At 35.2% G+C, this 17,000-nt stretch overlaps 1 protein-coding gene across 2 annotated transcripts in view; it reads left to right on the plus strand.

The window, feature by feature from the left end:
- DDX10 (DEAD-box helicase 10) overlaps window positions 1-17,000 on the plus strand; it is a 284,465-nt gene that overhangs the window by 176,534 nt on the left and 90,931 nt on the right. For both annotated transcript variants that reach the window (XM_033120942.1, XM_033120943.1), the window contains exon 16: window positions 9,099-9,155. In XM_033120942.1, coding sequence (XP_032976833.1) covers window positions 9,099-9,155 — 57 coding nt within the window. The remainder of the gene's footprint in view (window positions 1-9,098; window positions 9,156-17,000) is intronic.

The following is a 17,000-nucleotide window of genomic DNA, read 5'->3' on the forward strand; positions in this document are numbered from 1 at the left end:
GTAGATAGCAATAAAAGAAATATGAAGAATTTACATAAAATAATGTTTCCTCCCACCTTTTCTTGTCTTTCTTTTTACCCCTATACCCCCATGTGTGGAAGTTACTACTATGTCCATGTTGTGTAATAACATTTCTGCATCCTTTAGAAGCTTAATTTCAAATTGACTAATTATACATTGATTACACATGTTTGTGAGCTAGGCTCTGCCCTGGACTGTGAAATAGAATATTTAAGGTACATGCTTTCCTTTGTCCTCGGGAAGATTATAATTAAATCATACTTACCTATGGTTATTCTGTCACTGCACAAAAGGTTTTTGTACCTCTGTTTTTTGTCTTTTTTCTTCTTCATTTAGATTTGCACCTCTATTTTTCCATTAAAAATTTTGAAGTGAATATATACATTTTTCCAAAATCAAGATTGTAAAAAACTTAACATTGAGAAGTCTTGCTTCTGCCCATACTTCTCATTATTATTTATACCTCCACCCCATAGGTAACTATTTTTATTAATTATTAATGTATCAATCCAGTTTCTTTATGTAAGTAGGAATAAAGAGATTAATATACATTCTTATTTTCTGTCTTTATTACATGAATGGTGGTATTCTGTATATAAATTGTTCTACATGTTTCTATTTCCATTTGTTTTTGAGCTTTTAAATAATTTTCTTTGCACCATTGCTAAAATGTAACATGCAATTTTTAAACTATCATTATGATTCTCTTACAGCAAGGTTGAACAGAGCAGTTTTGGGCTGACAAAGGTGTGAGAGAAATTATAAGAACATTATATATTGCTCATTTGGAAGTCAGTACCTCTAAAATAGATATTTGGTCTTTTTTTAAAAAAAACAAAAGGTTGTTATTGTATATAAAATAGGTATATTCTGTACAAGATGGCATGCCTTCCATATTGGAGGTTGAAAATATGTAGCCTGAAAAAAGCACAAGGAAATAAAATAACTAAAATAATCTTATCTCTGTTCATTTTTAATGTAAGTGCTACTTGACCCAAATTTGATTTGATTTCTTGGTATTTATATCAGTACAATAATTATTTACCCATATGTAAGTATTTGTTTATTAAATTAGAGAAAATTTCACATTTGTGAGCATTTTGGAATTAGTATGTTTATTACTATATATTCACAAGACAATACAGGAGCTCAAATTAGTGATGCACTGAGATGCCATGGACTGGAGTTTTGCCTAGAAGATATGAAGTATTTTCTTAAATGGCAAGTCTTCTTAACATTTGGCATGATGTTTGGTGGAAAGCATATTGTGTTGTACTGTGGGATCCTTGCATTTGAATCTTGAGTGTGGCATTTCCTAGTCCTGCGATTGCTAGTCAGAAGTCTGGACTGCACTTGGCTATTCTGGAAAATGAGGGAGTGGGAGTGGGAGTTAATTCCAGATGATCAGAGATCATTTGGCTCTGTGTGTATTGTTAAGGCCTGGGAATAAACTTCTCTCTTCCTGTTTGAAAAGTGGAATTTTAATTTGTAATTTTCCCCTACTTACAGATGGGTTCTTTGCTTGATAATAAGGCTTCCTTTTTGTTCACTTATTTTCCAACAGTTACTAATTAAAAGTTAAATATCTTATTAATCCTGTGAAGATTATTTTATTTTAATTGCAACACATTATTGGTTTTGAAATAGTATTTTTGCTTAATTGAGTATATTACTTACTATAGTGACAATTCTTAGTTCTTCTAGCATAAGGTTTTATCTTTAGCAAATGTAATTATGTTTCCTGTGAAGTTATCACTCATAATGTTGTTATTTCTGTGAAAGTATATGGAAAAGAATTGTATGTGCCTAAAGACTACTTGAAATACTAACATGAGGGCCTAGGAATAAACTTTACTTCATGAAGATAGAAAAACGTGAAGAATTGTGAATGAGGAATGTGCCTGAAAGAATTTCACATGTGAAAAGAAAACTCCCTAAAACACTGTAACACAATTCTGTATTTGACACATACTATATTTTTAAAATGTGTCAATTTTAGAAGTTTTCATAAACTTAGAAGTATTCTTTCAGTATATTCAAAGTATTTCATGATTATATATTTTTGGTTTAAAAGGTAAAGGTATATAATACATAAGTGAATTTAGTCTTAGTGATTCTGTTCGAAAGTAGTTGTTAGTTCCTGCTGTTTAAAATTAACAGCTGTGCGTCGTAGTTTTGAATATGCACTCAGTCCTTGTAATGTCGGTCTGGACTATTCTTTTTTTCCCACCTGTTTTTCCTCCATGCTGTTACACTGTTCTTGACTCATATTTTCATCTACCAGTTCTGAAGCTTTGTAATTTGTACTGTGACTCAGGTAAATATCTTTCTCCTAAAGATTTAGAAACTGAGCAATACGAATTTTAAGTAGTTTATAGCAAAAAGAAAAAGGTTTATGGCATCCCTGGGCATAGAATTTTAGCTGCCCTTTTGTTGGAACTCATAGCTACTCACCGTGTGGACTTTAGGGGCCCTTGTGTGATTGCTCTGGGTTACTCAGTCAGCTTTATTGCTCTTCTTGAGGCTTCGTCGTAGCCAGTAAGCATCATTTTCTTCTGAGACCATTCGCTCTTTAGCTTCCCCTGGCAATTCATAAGTAACTGTACTTAACTATGCCTGTTACTGTTTTCTCTGCTGAACTCTTGAAACCATTCATCAGAAGTAAAATTATAGCCCAAGCTATAATTTTTGCGTATAAAGCCATTAGTAAATTACAAAGGCGAAAGCACTACTTTTGCAAGGACACAATGTTTTTTTCCGATAATTCAGTCAGAACTGTGAAAGATGGACCATGGGTCACATTATTGAAAGGATTTTAATTTAATGGAGCAAAAATCTGCTCTGGTGTGGATCATTATTCTTAGCTCTGAAAGACTACTTGTATTTGGGTTGGTAATATCTCCTTGTAACAGCTGAGAGTGGAGAGAAGTATTCATTATGAAGTTCCCTTTCATTCCCTTGAAATTTCCTTTGAGTGCTTTATCCATTTTGGATTGGGTATTTAGGTAACATAAGCATGTCAAGATGTGGCTCTGGATGCTTGAAAAGATGGCACAGCATTGCTTCTGCTTACCACTAGCATGAACATTAGAAAGTTAGGAAAGAATTAAAGGGACCTTTTAGAAAATCTATTTTGTTGTTGACAGAATTGAGTTGGCATGGAACCCAGTGATCTTAAACATAAATTTATGTGCTAGTCAAGGAGGGAAGCAGTAATCAGGTATCTTAGGAATGGTGATAATAAGTAAATTAACAATGACACATATCAGTTAGTTACTTGGACCCTGCACTAAGTGTTTTACATATGTTACCATTGTCGTATTATATGCTAAAAATTAACTTCTGAAATAAGTGAGCTAGCCTCATTTTACAGGTAATAAAACTACGACTTAGAAGGGTCAAGTAATTTGTCCAAGCTTACAAATAGCAGCTCTGCGACTCTTACCAAGGTCTTTGTTACTCTACAGATTTTGTATTTAACTATTAGGTTAATGCAAAAGTAATTGCGGTTTTTGCAGTTGTTTTTAACCCTTTAAACCACAATTACATTTGCACCAACCTAATATTCATCTGTGTTTCTACCTACCTCAAACCATCAGGCATTCTCTTACAACAGGGTAACTATGAAGCAATGAATAAAAAGATAGAGGGTAATAATAATAGGGATGGAGTATTTTGAAGAAGGAATGACAAATAGTGGAAGTTGTTCATGTTTCCAGAGCAAGGGCATTAGTCTCAAATTTACGGGTAAAAAAGTGTTTTGGTTAATAGTTTATAATTTAGGACCCCATACTAATACTACCTTTCACTGAAGGTTCATTGCAGAGACATATAGTTACTAGTACCAGAATACATTTAAAAAATTTTTTATTTATTAAATTTATTGGGGTAACATTGGTTAGTAAAATTGTATGGGTTTCAGGTGTACATTTCTATAATATCTCATTTATATATTGCATTGTGTTCACCATCCAGAGTTAGTTATTCTATATCCATATATGAAGCCATGCTGTTACTACAGAACCATTGCCTATAATTTGGAGCTGTCTGTCTGGGATGTTTTTATTCTTTTTTTTTTTTTAATTAGTTTCAGGTGTACAAAACAATGTAATAGTTAGACATTTATCATTTATATCCACAGTGATAAACCCCCTACCCCCATCTACTACCGCTCTGACATCGCACACAGCCATTACATTTCCACTGTCTCTATTCCTAATTCTGTACTCCACTTCTTGTAACTATATACATACATACATATATATATATATATATACACACACACACACACACATATATAAAATTGTAGTTGACATTCATTATTGTTCAGCTTTAGCTTCAGGTTTACAGTGCAGTGATCAGGCATCTACATCATCCCTGAGGTGGTCTCCCTAACGAGGCAAGTGTCCATCAGATACCCTAAAAAACCTTACAATATTATTGGTTACATTCCCTAAATTGACTTTCGTATCCCCGTGGCAATCTTGTGATTACCGACTGTGCTTTCTAATCCCCTCACCTTCCCCCTTATCCCCCTGCCCCATCCAGCAACCCTCAGTTTTTCCTCTATGTCTCTGAGACTGTTTCTGATTAGTTCATTTCTCATGAGCTTATAGTATCTTATGATACGGAGTTCATCTTTACTTGGGCCCTCCTTCATATCTAGCTTCCAAAATGAAACAGACACTCAAAACTACAGATCTTATTAGTGTGTGGCAAGTCTTTGAGCTGTTTATTATCTATTTTTGTTAAGATCTTTGTTTTGTGGGATTCCTTTTAACACCATATGGCGTTTTGAGAGGTGCAGTGGCTGTTAGATTGATGGTTAATAGCTGCACAGACTGAGTTTGAGGAGCAAGGGAACAGTTTGGTACTAATGGAGTTAAAGGGTCTGACAACATTAGATCACAGACTACAAAGACTGGTTTGCCCGTCCCTATATCCCCAGGGCCTGCCATGGCGCCTGGTGCAGAGTACAAATATTTGAAGGAATTGATTAATGAATCAGTGTTTTCATGTAAATTTTGCTCCTTGTCTTTATATCCTTCTTGTAGTTGTTGTAGATTTATATATTAAAGACCAATTTTTTTATGTTGTTCAAATGAAACTCTGTAGAATAGGTAACAGATCAGAGAACCTTGTGTTCTAAGTTGTTGGAAGGGATTTAGATTTACGGAGATTTTGTTCTTGGAGGGCAGGTGTATCTTTAGGACCAAAAATCTTTGAAATCCATCTTTTACTCACTTTTGTTGAGCCAGTTTTCTTCCCTGAGAAAGAGACTCTGGAATACTGAAATAAGGATAGATGTCCTCTCTTTCTCTATGTGGCTAACAGCTGTGAACTCAATTCCTTGCCAAACTGACACAGTTGCCTGAGACTCATTCAAATAGGTTATGCTTCCACAACCTCCTGAAATATGAGTTGTGTTTTCAAATCTACAAATTTCCAAGATCACCATAAGATGAACATGATTTAAATATACAGTCCTGACGACTGATGAAATCCATATTTCATGGCACTTTCTTTTCTGGCAGCTAAGGACCTGTAGTGTGTGAGAAGCCAGAAGAAGTATAATAACATCTATAAAGGGAATATTTTGTACCTTGAAATGTGATTTTTCTGTTCTGTCCCATGTGAATTTGATTTTTATTATTGAATTTCATGCTCTTATACTTAATCATTTGTAGCAAGGCAAAACTAAAGTTAAATGTTGCCTTCTTTTTGTGTGGAATAAAATAGCTTTTCGTACTAATCTATCCTCAGAAATGAAATAGGAAAATAAAGGATTTAAAGCATTTGAAACCACATAAAATTAAGGCAGGTGGGGGAAACCTCAGTTTGAATCTAAGAAAATTCAATTATATTTTCCCCCTCAAGTCAGTGTACCGCCAACCATATCCATTTCTAAAATTTTGGATTACCGCAATTCTACTTCCTGTTCTTCTCTGTTTAAGGAGTAACGTTTACTCTTGCCTCTTTCCAGATAGTGTTAGCATAGCTTTTTAACATAAGAACTACAAATTTTCTAATTTTCCTTTTGTTTCACCCAGTATTTAAAGCATATTCTTTTTATTGCTCTTCAGTTTCACGTTCTAGTCGTGTTCACTTCATATTTTAAAGATTTGGGGTATCTCTTAGCTATCTGAGGCTTGTGGCAGAAATCTTAAAAGGAAAGAATTATTCCATCTGCATGCACATGTGAATTCTGATAGCCAACTGAAATCTGAAATTTAAAATATCCTTCATTGACTATAATGAATTAATACTGGAGTTCAATAGTAGTGGAAAATTGTCAGTACATTTTTTTCTGCGATGATTAAATTTGCTAGATGAAAAGCCCCCCAATAGAGATTATTTTATATTTACTTGCATAGAAATGGTTTTTCTGATGAACACATCGAGGTTATTCTCTGGAATTTGGAAGTACCATTTTCAAATACTCTATAATGTGTTGGGAGATGGCTAGCTACTGAATAATTACAACAAAAATGTGTGTGACTGTAAAACGTGGTTAATTATCTGTTAAAACTGGCAAAAAATAATTAAATAATGTCCACAAAATGCTATCAAGAAAAAAATGCTATCAGGATGAAAAGACCAATGTGGTAGCAGACCATTATTAATAATAAAAGGAAATGAAACATTTATCTAAAACGTATTAAGATAAAAACACTATGTATGCATCTACAAAGGTAAATAAACTTTCTAATGGAGGAGAGAGGGGTGTAGAAGCGTGTGGGAGATGAGGCAATGAGGTCCTTGGCTGCATAGACCCAGTTTTAGTCTTAGGTCCATCACTTACTGGCTGTGTGACATTAGGCAAGTTACTTAATTCAGAGCTATTACTGTTAGTAAGAAAACAATAATAGTGATAATGTGCTAACGGACAGATGCATTTTTATAAAAGTACAACTTTATTTCTAGTTATTTGTTGTTTTGTACAGTTGTAGTTGTAAAATTAGTTTAAGTAGTGCAACACTTGAAAATCACTGTGATCTTTATAGAATAACATAAAGTATTGCTCTGTTGAATTTTACCTTCCAAAACATGAAGACTTCTTTTTGTAGAAGATAGAACTAAATTGTGTGTGTGTGTGAAAGAGAAGAGAGGTAAAATTACAAACACATGCATCCACAAACTAAAGCCAGCTCTCAAGCAGCATAATTATGATCGGTTGTTTTAAATTCTTTATTATTTTGCTACTTTCATTTATTTTTTTAGTCTGCTAATGCTCATAGAACATCAGTAATTGGTACCAACTTTTATGGAAAAAGTTGGGTGCAAATGTTTAGAAACTCCTATGCATTACCTTTTTCCCCTCCCACAAATTGGGGAAACATTAAGATTATTTTACTCTAGTGGCAGAACAACTCTCGTAAGCTCTTTAGAGAACCCATTCAGGGATAGAGTGTGATAACAACTCTTGCATTCATTGGCTGCTGGTTAAAATATTACTAGGTCTTAATTTTTCTTCTGTTATTAAAGTCACATCTGTTACAGTCTCCAAACCCTGACATTTTAATTTTTATTATAATGTATTGGAACAAAGCATTAGACTTGGCACACAGAGACCCAGGTTTGGGGTCCGGCTCTATCACTTCCTAAGCTCTTGGGCAATGAACAAGTTAAGTTCTGAATTTTTGTTGTATGTTTTATTTGGAAGTCAGAGTACTATCCATTTGTAGAGAAAGAATAATGATCACAGAAACAATAGTTTTTGACGTTATGAATTTTTTTAGGGGTGTGACATATTCACAGTTACCATTTGAATTTGAATTTTTGTTAGAATTTTGTTTTTTTGTTTTAGAATTTATCTTTCCTACTGTGCAATCTGAAGTTATAGAAAGTGACTCTCTAAGCTCTATGGACTCCCCTGTTCGCATTAATTAGTATTTAACCTTCTTTGAGATTTTCAACAGTTATGTTATAACTTTGTCATAAAGGAGTATGTAAACCTAGATAAGGTGGATAGTAGCAACTGCCTGTCCTTCCCAAAGCTGTAAGCAACAGAGCAGCCTCGGGTCTGTCTTCAGAATATGTATTAGGATTGGGTTTTGAATCTGGAGAAAGCCATGTATATATGAAGCATAATGGTAATGATAGAGTACCCAGATTTAGAAAACTTGTTCATTCTCATGTTAATGGATGTTGAATGTAATTGTGAATTATGGCTGCAGTTTTATGTCACTTCATGAAAACAAAATTATTTGCTGTTTATTCACATTTTACATTGACCTCTTGTAGTTCATTAAAGTTAAGAAAAATTGTTAGCTATGAACTTTGGATTGAAAATAGCTTTTTAATTATGTGAACACTATTCTTGAAGAGGAAAAGAGGTTTTTATATATAACAAAATTATTTTCAACTTTAACTGGATCATTTTGTTGTTTTGAATTTTAAATTGTACACTTTTTTTTCTTATTTAAAAAATGTTAATGTTGCATTTTCTGGCTATTTTATGGTCATTGGAAAACTAATGTGGAAGTTACAAAGCATTTTAATATAATAACATGCTTTATAAGAATGATCTTCCATTGTTTTTTGTTTGAGAAAATATTGCCACTTTTTTAAAAACCCCAAGGAATTCATATCCTTACAAATTCTGTTTTAGACAGAGGACGAGGGAAGTAGTCAATACTGCATTTTTCCTTCTTTTAGTCTAATAGCAAATGTCGATTGTGTACCAGTCGTATGTCTGACATTGTGCTAAATACTTATGTATGTTATTTTATATAATTCTTATACCAATTTTATGAAATATGTGCTCCTGTTATCTCCATGTTTAGATGAGAAAATGAGAGTTAGACAATATAAATAAGTTGCCCCAAATTGCATAGCTAGTACGTGGTAGAATTGAGATTTGATCCAGATCTGTTTGACACATACTTAATGATTATGAATATGTATGTCAGTCTCAGAAATATTTACTCAGTAGTGAATGAAAAATGAATGTCACGTATGAAAAATGAACATCACGGAACTGTTGGGTTAAAAAAAAACTGTTATGAATGTGTAGTCTGATTTATACCTAATAGGTGGAAGTCTGTATGTTGCTAATTTCTCCCTTCTTCCTGTAGGAGAAAAGACTGAAAGAAAGGGAAGCCAGAAGAGAAGCCAATAAGAGACAAGTGAAGGTAAGGGTTTATATTTTAATGAGACAATATTTGTAACACTGAGTGGAATTTAAATGCTCTTCTTTTCCACCTGCATTTTATGTTTATACATCATGACATCCAAATTGGACTTAAGTCCACGTGAGCCTGTCATTTACTTTCTTATATTCATTTGTTTCTTCTATGATGCAGAATGAAAAATGCCTAAGAAAACTTGTTTGTTAGCCTTTGCCCTACTACTCCACAACCTTTTTTTATTACGTTTTGTGCCTGTTAAATATAGGAGATGGTTGACTCTGCGGGCCAGGCCTGTGTGAACCGAACTTGGTAACAAATAACTGAAAGCATTGGTTGCTTCAATTCAACTCCTAGAATTCTAGGGGAATGCTCTGTCTCCCACTATCACTGTATATTCTGTAGACAGAAATTTTCCACAGGTATATATGTACAATTTCCCTCAAATATATATGTACAATAGTAAACACCATCCATGTGCAGCAGTAATTTTTATCTGGTGTGTTTGACACCGAGAAAGGGTCAGCCCCTGCATTCTGAGGACATTTACTGGAAGTGATTTCCTAGAACCAGGGCCCAGTGACATCTGTCATTTCTCATGCTGTACCTCCTTGTGCTGTGCCTGACTAGCCGTGATTTCTCCTTGGCAGTTAGCAAAGATCTGACTCCCTTGAGTAAGCCCATGGTGTTCTTTCTCATTGTTTTCCATTCGGCCCATAGCACTTAGAGAGCAAGTCAGAGATGGTAACTCATGCTGTAGTTCTGAAGTGGGAAATAATTACTGTACAGTGTAAGATGAAAAGACTGCTTATATTCAGTATTTAATAGCACTCTGTCTTCAAAGGTTCCCAAAAACGAGAGCCGCGGTGTGTGTATGTAGCCTGACAGCTAAATCGGGTGGTGGATTCTATATGTGCTTTTAAAATGCAGAGGTGAGCTGTCTTGGCATGGAAGTTAAATCCTAGGAGCTGTAGTGGGGACAATTTAAATTTAAAAAGAAAATCTTAAATCTAATGAAAGCATTTGATAATTATGAATGAGTATTGCATGTTCCTATAAAAATAAACCTGTTATATTTCACTAAGAAGCTCTCATTTCTGCATATAAAATTGTAAAATGAAAGATATAATCTGGAGCCAAAAGAAAGCCCTGTTATGATATTTCCTTTGTGTGTATTCATGCACATTTGTGTATATTACTAAATAAGGTTTATTTTTTATACTTGTTTTATGCTTGTTGATATTGTGTGCTTCATCTTTCATAGTGGTTTAAGCCATAAGAGATTGCTCTCATTCTTGAGCCTGTCTCTTGTTCCTCTTTTATTTCTCTATAAATTGGTGTATGCATTTGGTTTTGATACTATGCCAGCTGGGAAATAAACAAAACAGAAAGCTGTAAAGGCTGGCAGAATTAGGTTTTTTCATTGGGGCAGATCTCTAAAGTGAACTCCTTTAGCCAAGCCCATCCCTTTACTCCCCATCCCCTCCCGTGTTTGTCACGTGTTTGTTTCCAGACATCTGAAAAAGGAGGAGGAGTTTATTGTCAAGAAGACATCTCATTTCTGAATAACTACCAAGGGTTGTACTGGGAACAAATAGAAAGGGCTTTGCAGCTGACATTGCTTTGCTGCTCAGGCAGGAGCTTTCAGTAGACAGGGACTGTGTTTTAATATCACTGTGAATAGCGGAGCTGCCTCCATTTCACTGCCTTGTCTGAGTTCTCAGAAATAGCAGCCCTCTTGTAAGAGGGGTATTAGCAGAGTGGATGAGTGGATGCATTGTAGCCAGGACTCAACTAGTCCTTGGAACACTATGGACTGGCAGCAGTGACAGATTTAGGCTGATTGACAGAGCCCAAGGAATTAGCTTGGATCAACCTCTTTACACCCAGCTTCTTTTCAAATGAAAGTGACAGGGGATAAAGGCCTTTATGGCTCTTCAGGTGCCCCTATGGAAGTAGACCCAGAAGATCTTATTTGGAGAGGCTTTGTAAAGCAGTGATGTCTAAGAAGAAATATATAATGTGAATGATCAGGTTTCCTATTTGTGTGTGTGTGTGTGTGTGTGTGTGTGTGTGTGTATAATGATGGAATGATAGTTTTAGAATACACTTGTCCTCTCTTTAATAAACAAGGGTGCCAAAAAAATGTATACACATTTTAAGAAAGGAAAACTGTATTATAATTATAATTACTCAATATATACCGATAACAAAAGATGAATACAAGTCACATTTGACTTCTGCAGTTACAAGAGGTGCTCAAAGTGGTTACCAACAGTGTCCAGACACTTCTGATTATGGTGAACTACGGCTTGAGCAGCCTTGACCAGTGTCCACTTGTATACATTTTTTTGGCACATCTGGTATTTAATCATTGTGTGATGTGGTGGTGTTGCCTTCTGAGGCCCTTTTGGTCAGCTTCAGCCTAGAGCATCCTTCAATCACTGAACCTATAAGGTTTCCAGATGATGCCTTTGTGGTGGAAGAAAGTGATATTTGCAGACTTTCTGTACTAGGAGGTGTAGTCTTATCTGTTTACAGCAATTTTAAGAAATCAGTACATAGTAACTGAAAGCGTGAGAAAGGGACTCACATAGCTGTCTTTCTACCTTGTTTGTGCCTCATTCAGCAAATGTGTTGTATGAAGAGGAACATAGAGGATACAGAGTATTTTTTTAAAAAATGGAAAAAAGTATTTAAATAAAAGTTAATGGAATTATCTTTATTTCCAAGTAAAGAGAAGGCTTAATGATAATACGAGTTTTCTCAAATGATGATTGGTGGTTATCTTTTCCCTGACATAGAAAGAATTCCTAAGAAAATTGCTTTAAAATCTGACTATAGTAAAATAAAGTTGGATTGGACCTGATTCTGATACTTTTTGTTAAAAGATAGATCTAAGATCTGAGTAGAATATGCAGTGTTAGGAGTAGAAGAGAAACATGAAGTCGAAACTCTTAATGTTTTCTCGGTACCCGATATTTAGTAATTTGGGAAATAGAGGTCTTTGGGGTGTCAAAACTTTAGCACAGAAATATTTGAACTGCACAGTGGACTTTTTTACCTTAGCTAACAGGATGCTGTATGTTCTTATAACTTAGAAATTTTAAACTGAGATCTAAAGAAATAGTTGTAGCAATGATCAATAGACCACATAGCTTTTTGGGTTCAGGGAGGTTATAAAATCCTGGAAATATAGCTTCACCTCATCATCCAGCTAGATTTCCTCATGTTTCTTTGATGTTCACAAATACTTGTACCATCCTCTGGTGGCTAGAAGGATTTTGCAGAAATGTAAAGAAAGGAACAACAGTGCTGAACTTGAGGAAATAGATCCCCAGAAATATCTCAATACTATGCTGCTTTTGAGAAGAAAATAGAATTTATTAAACAGAGGTATGAAGTTGATAAGAATTAACACTGAGTATGAGGGAGCAAATAGTAGGAAATAACTCAGAGGCACTTAAATACTAGAAAACACTAGAAAGTGAAGGATTGCTTATGATTCTTATTTTTCAGATGAGAAGGAAATGATACTAAAATAACTAAGATGAAGTCATACTTTTGAGGTTGAAGGTTTGTTTTTTGGGTTGTGTGTGTGTGTGTGTGTGTGTGTGTTTTGTGGAAAGAAAAGCAGGTTTATTCAGAATGCTGACATTCTGGGAGGATGGCGAACTACTCTCCAAAAGCCATCCCCTGAAGTTGAGTTTTATAGTCACAAATTTTAATTTGATTTTCTCTGTCTGGTTTTTTTTACTTTTTTATTTTAGTGACCCTCGGGCACTTTATTTACTAACATATAGCCTTAGGAAATAGTTTTTTGGATACCTAAAGTGGTCCCATTTAGTTCTTTCAGGATAGGAGATCCAAAGAAATAGAAGTTGTACAATTTTAGAACATGAATAGGCCTGAAAGAGATGGTCTGGAGTGGTTTCCTAATGTACTGGGCTGTAATGTTTTTTTCTGGCTACTGACAGTTTCATAAAGTAAAGCTAAATTTATTCATTTTAATAGAACATTCTTTCTATTTTTTTTGACTCTGGAATGTCCTTTCATTTATGAAATAATGATTTTAAAAATCATCATTACTTGACAAAGTAAAAACTCTGTCAGTTCTTCCAAATCTTTTTGAACTTCTCCAGGCCATGAATTTTTTTTTAATTTTATTTATACCTGTTTTAATTTTTTACATTAAGATGTAAACATCCCCTGATCCAAAACAGCTGGTGAAAAAACAAAACAAAACAATACCCCCCCCCCAAACAAAACAAATTAAGCCTTTAAAGATAGCTGGTGAGTTTTCAAGTGTCCTTGCTGAATGGATCCAAATACCAAACATTGTAACTCAATAATTCAGTGATAAGAACCAAACTGAGCTATAAAATACCAGTATATAGCAAAATCACAATTAACCAGAATGCTCCAACTTCCTGGTTAACTGACTATTTACAAAACAAACAAAAAACGTGTTCTTGTTTTAACCATTACCTTACAAAAACCTTTCTAAATTGAGCCACTTCACATTCCTGGCTAAGTACAAAATGCCAAACATAAATCAGTTTTATTTTCCTGATTTAGGATCATGCGGTACCTGGGGTATCTCTCAGAATACACAAAATTTTTGTGCAGTTTTCTCAGAGGCAGACAATTGGAGTGAATTGGGGTTTCTTGTTTTAAATAAATCCCTGATACCATAAACTTATTGTCTTCCTTTTGCTTCATGCTCCTTCAAGGAGAGAGTAACAAAAAGGGTCCTAGTGAAGCACTGTTTTACAGTTGTAGACATACCTACATAAGTAAACTTGTTCGGGCAAACAAGGCAGCTCAGTGATTTTCCCCTCTGGACTATTTCTTCTACTTTATAAATATGCCCAGTAACATGAATTACATGTCATGGGTCCACTGTTTTTCTGGATATCAAATTTTAGTATCTTATGAATTCTTTGTTTGGAATCTTTAACAAACACAACAAAACCACTCAGGAAGATGACTTCCAAAATCAGGAGAGTTGGGAGATTTTGCTAATGGAATCAAACTGTGCTTCTGATATTATTAATTCATAACTCCTTGAACAATTGTTATATTATTAAAAAGTAAGTACGTTCTCTAAGAGACTAGGGGCTTAACTCCTCAAAGCTATAGAATAATGAGAGTTGCTGGGAGAAAAGTTACTTTGTGATCTCAGTACAGTTCAGTGTTTACAGGACCCATACCACTGGTGGCACACAACACTGAGTTAAATAACACTGAGTTACAGTGAGAATGTCATTCCCGTTACAGTGTTTTCTATCCCCCTGATAATTCCACAGAGAGAGCCCATTTCAGTGCTGGTAGCACCTCTCACACTGCAATGAGGAAAGAGCGGGCCTCTCAGATTCAGAACCTTGGCAGAGGGCCATGAAATTGAAGAGTGTGGCTTCCACAGATCTACTCCAGTAGTTTCAAATAGTACATTGAATGGGCTATGGGTTCTGCAGAGGTACTTTGGGGGCCTCAGGCAGGAGATGAGAGGGTAGTTTAGGCAGGACTTAGGCTCTCATTTTGTTATTAATCGGAGCAGCTTCATTTTTTTCCTCTATGTTCACTGAGCTTCCAGGGAAGCTTTTATTTGAAATAATGGTTCTACTTAAATACATACTTAATATTTTTAAAGTACCCAAATGAATTAAGGGTAAAAGCAAGTAAATGATTTACCCTTCATCACTGATGGGGGAATTGGTAGGTATATTCAGGCTCCCTGATTCTTCATTCCCTCTTATTGTTACCGCCCCATGCTGTTTGTGTATGTAACTTTTAATCTCTTTTCTTTTTTTCCCCTTAAAAAATAAACCTCACCTATGGTACAGGGGCTAACATATATTCATAGAAAATTACTAATAGCACATATCTTGAGTAAGGGGAGAACTCTCTACTGAGACTAGAAAACAGGTTGGGTTTGCATTGCTGGGTGACCCCAGACATGTCATTTCCTTTTCTGAGCTTCAAAGGCTATATATGGCTTGGTCATTTTTAATCATGTTTATATTGTCGTGGTCCCATATAATCTTGATCTGAGCTAAGATATGTGACAAAAAGTATGAATGGTACTCAACGCAATTCCTAGTACAAGTCCTCAGCCTTTCTCAACATTGTGGGTAACTACTATTTTTTCCCCTTATCTTACCGTAGGCTTATCTGCTAAAGGATCCTCTTTCCTTATGGAGCTACAAATAGACATTGATAAATGTTGCTAGTGGTCATTTCTAGCTTTTCCAGATCTCAAGCCTTTGCATTTATTCCTTTCTGGCAGTGCTTTATTGACTAACACCAAATTCAGATTTTTCATTTTGAGGGAAACTTCTCCCCATTCCATGTGTTTCATAGAATCTTTCCAACTCCCCCGGCCCTTTTTTTCTTATTTAGCTTTTCATAGTACTGAAATGTGACTGGTTTCTTTCTTTGTTCTTAATAGAGTTAGGATTCCAAGGGCTATAGAAGATCGGTTTATTTTAAACCAAACAGCTTTCGATAAAATTAAAAACAAGCTAATAGAAGCATAACTGTGTTTATAGTCGCAATTCCCAGGAAAGCATATTGCTTCCATGTGAAGAGACTGAATTTTTGAAGAAGAGCCCATTTGCTGCCCTGATACAATTATTTCCTTAACGGTGCCCTAAATGGGTCTTTCGATGTCTCTAAGAAACTGCTCAAATAAGACCTTGTCTTAGGGCTAAAATAGACCCATTATGCTGTCCTTGTACTTTTTAAATAAGCAACACTGAGTCTTTTGGATGATATGCTTATTTTCCTTTAATATCTACCTACGTTAACAATGAAAACCCTAGTAGGTTTCGCTTTTATTGTGATTCTAATGTTCGTGTGGTTTGCTTGACGATTAATGCAGTGGTTTCTTTCTTTCTTCCCCTCCTCCCCTCTCCCCCTCCCCTCTGCCCCCTGCTCCCTGTAATGAAGAAGAGGATCACTAAATTTGAACTTTAGTCATCTTGGGTTATTTAAGAGTGCTTTCAGTGTTGTGTTGTCAGAGAATCGTCCTCCTCTAGCAATGCAGATTTAAAGTTAACAATGGGGAAGGGATGCAACGGTCGCATTATCGTCTGCATGTGAATATAGGGTCTGCTAAGACTCAGTTTATGAGTTCTCCCTTTCCCGAAGATTATTGTGACCCTCTCAGACATAATGGACTTCTGCTTTTATAACTCCCACTCTAGTCTCCTGTATAAAGCGCGGTCCAAAATAGCACTTATTTGGATCGTGTCTGTCTTTTCCGCTCACCTCTGAGGCTCGTTCTTCTTTATATCCCTGTCACAATGCTAACTTCATCATAAGCACTTAATAAATATTTGAATGAATGAATGACTGAGTGGATGAATGAGTGGCTAAAAGGGATACAGAACACAAACAAATTTTTTTAAATATTTTTTTTATTGGGTGAAATATACGTAGCATAAAATTTACTATTTTAACCATCTTTAAGTGTACCATTTGACATTACTTACACTCACATTGTTGTACAACCAACATCGCTACCTGTTTCCAGAACCTTCTCATCATCCTGGGCTGAAACTCTGTGTTCATTAAACAGTAGTAACTTTTCTTTCCCACCTCCCCCTCAAAGTACACACTTTTAAAGAGAACATTCTTATATTCCACATCATTATTTAGCATATAAGGCAGTGAAAACCTTTGATGAATAGATAGTTCTTCCAAAGTCTTACAGTTAAAATAAGAGCAAAACTGAGCTAGACCCCGGGTCTCTGGGTGCTTATGTATGTGCTCTTCATTCTACCTTAAACCCCCATATAACAACACAGGAAATGCCAAAGAGCACTGAATGTGCTTAGAGTTTTATTA

This window comes from Rhinolophus ferrumequinum, chromosome 11, assembly GCF_004115265.2.
Source record: "Rhinolophus ferrumequinum isolate MPI-CBG mRhiFer1 chromosome 11, mRhiFer1_v1.p, whole genome shotgun sequence".
Classification (NCBI taxonomy): domain Eukaryota; kingdom Metazoa; phylum Chordata; class Mammalia; order Chiroptera; family Rhinolophidae; genus Rhinolophus; species Rhinolophus ferrumequinum.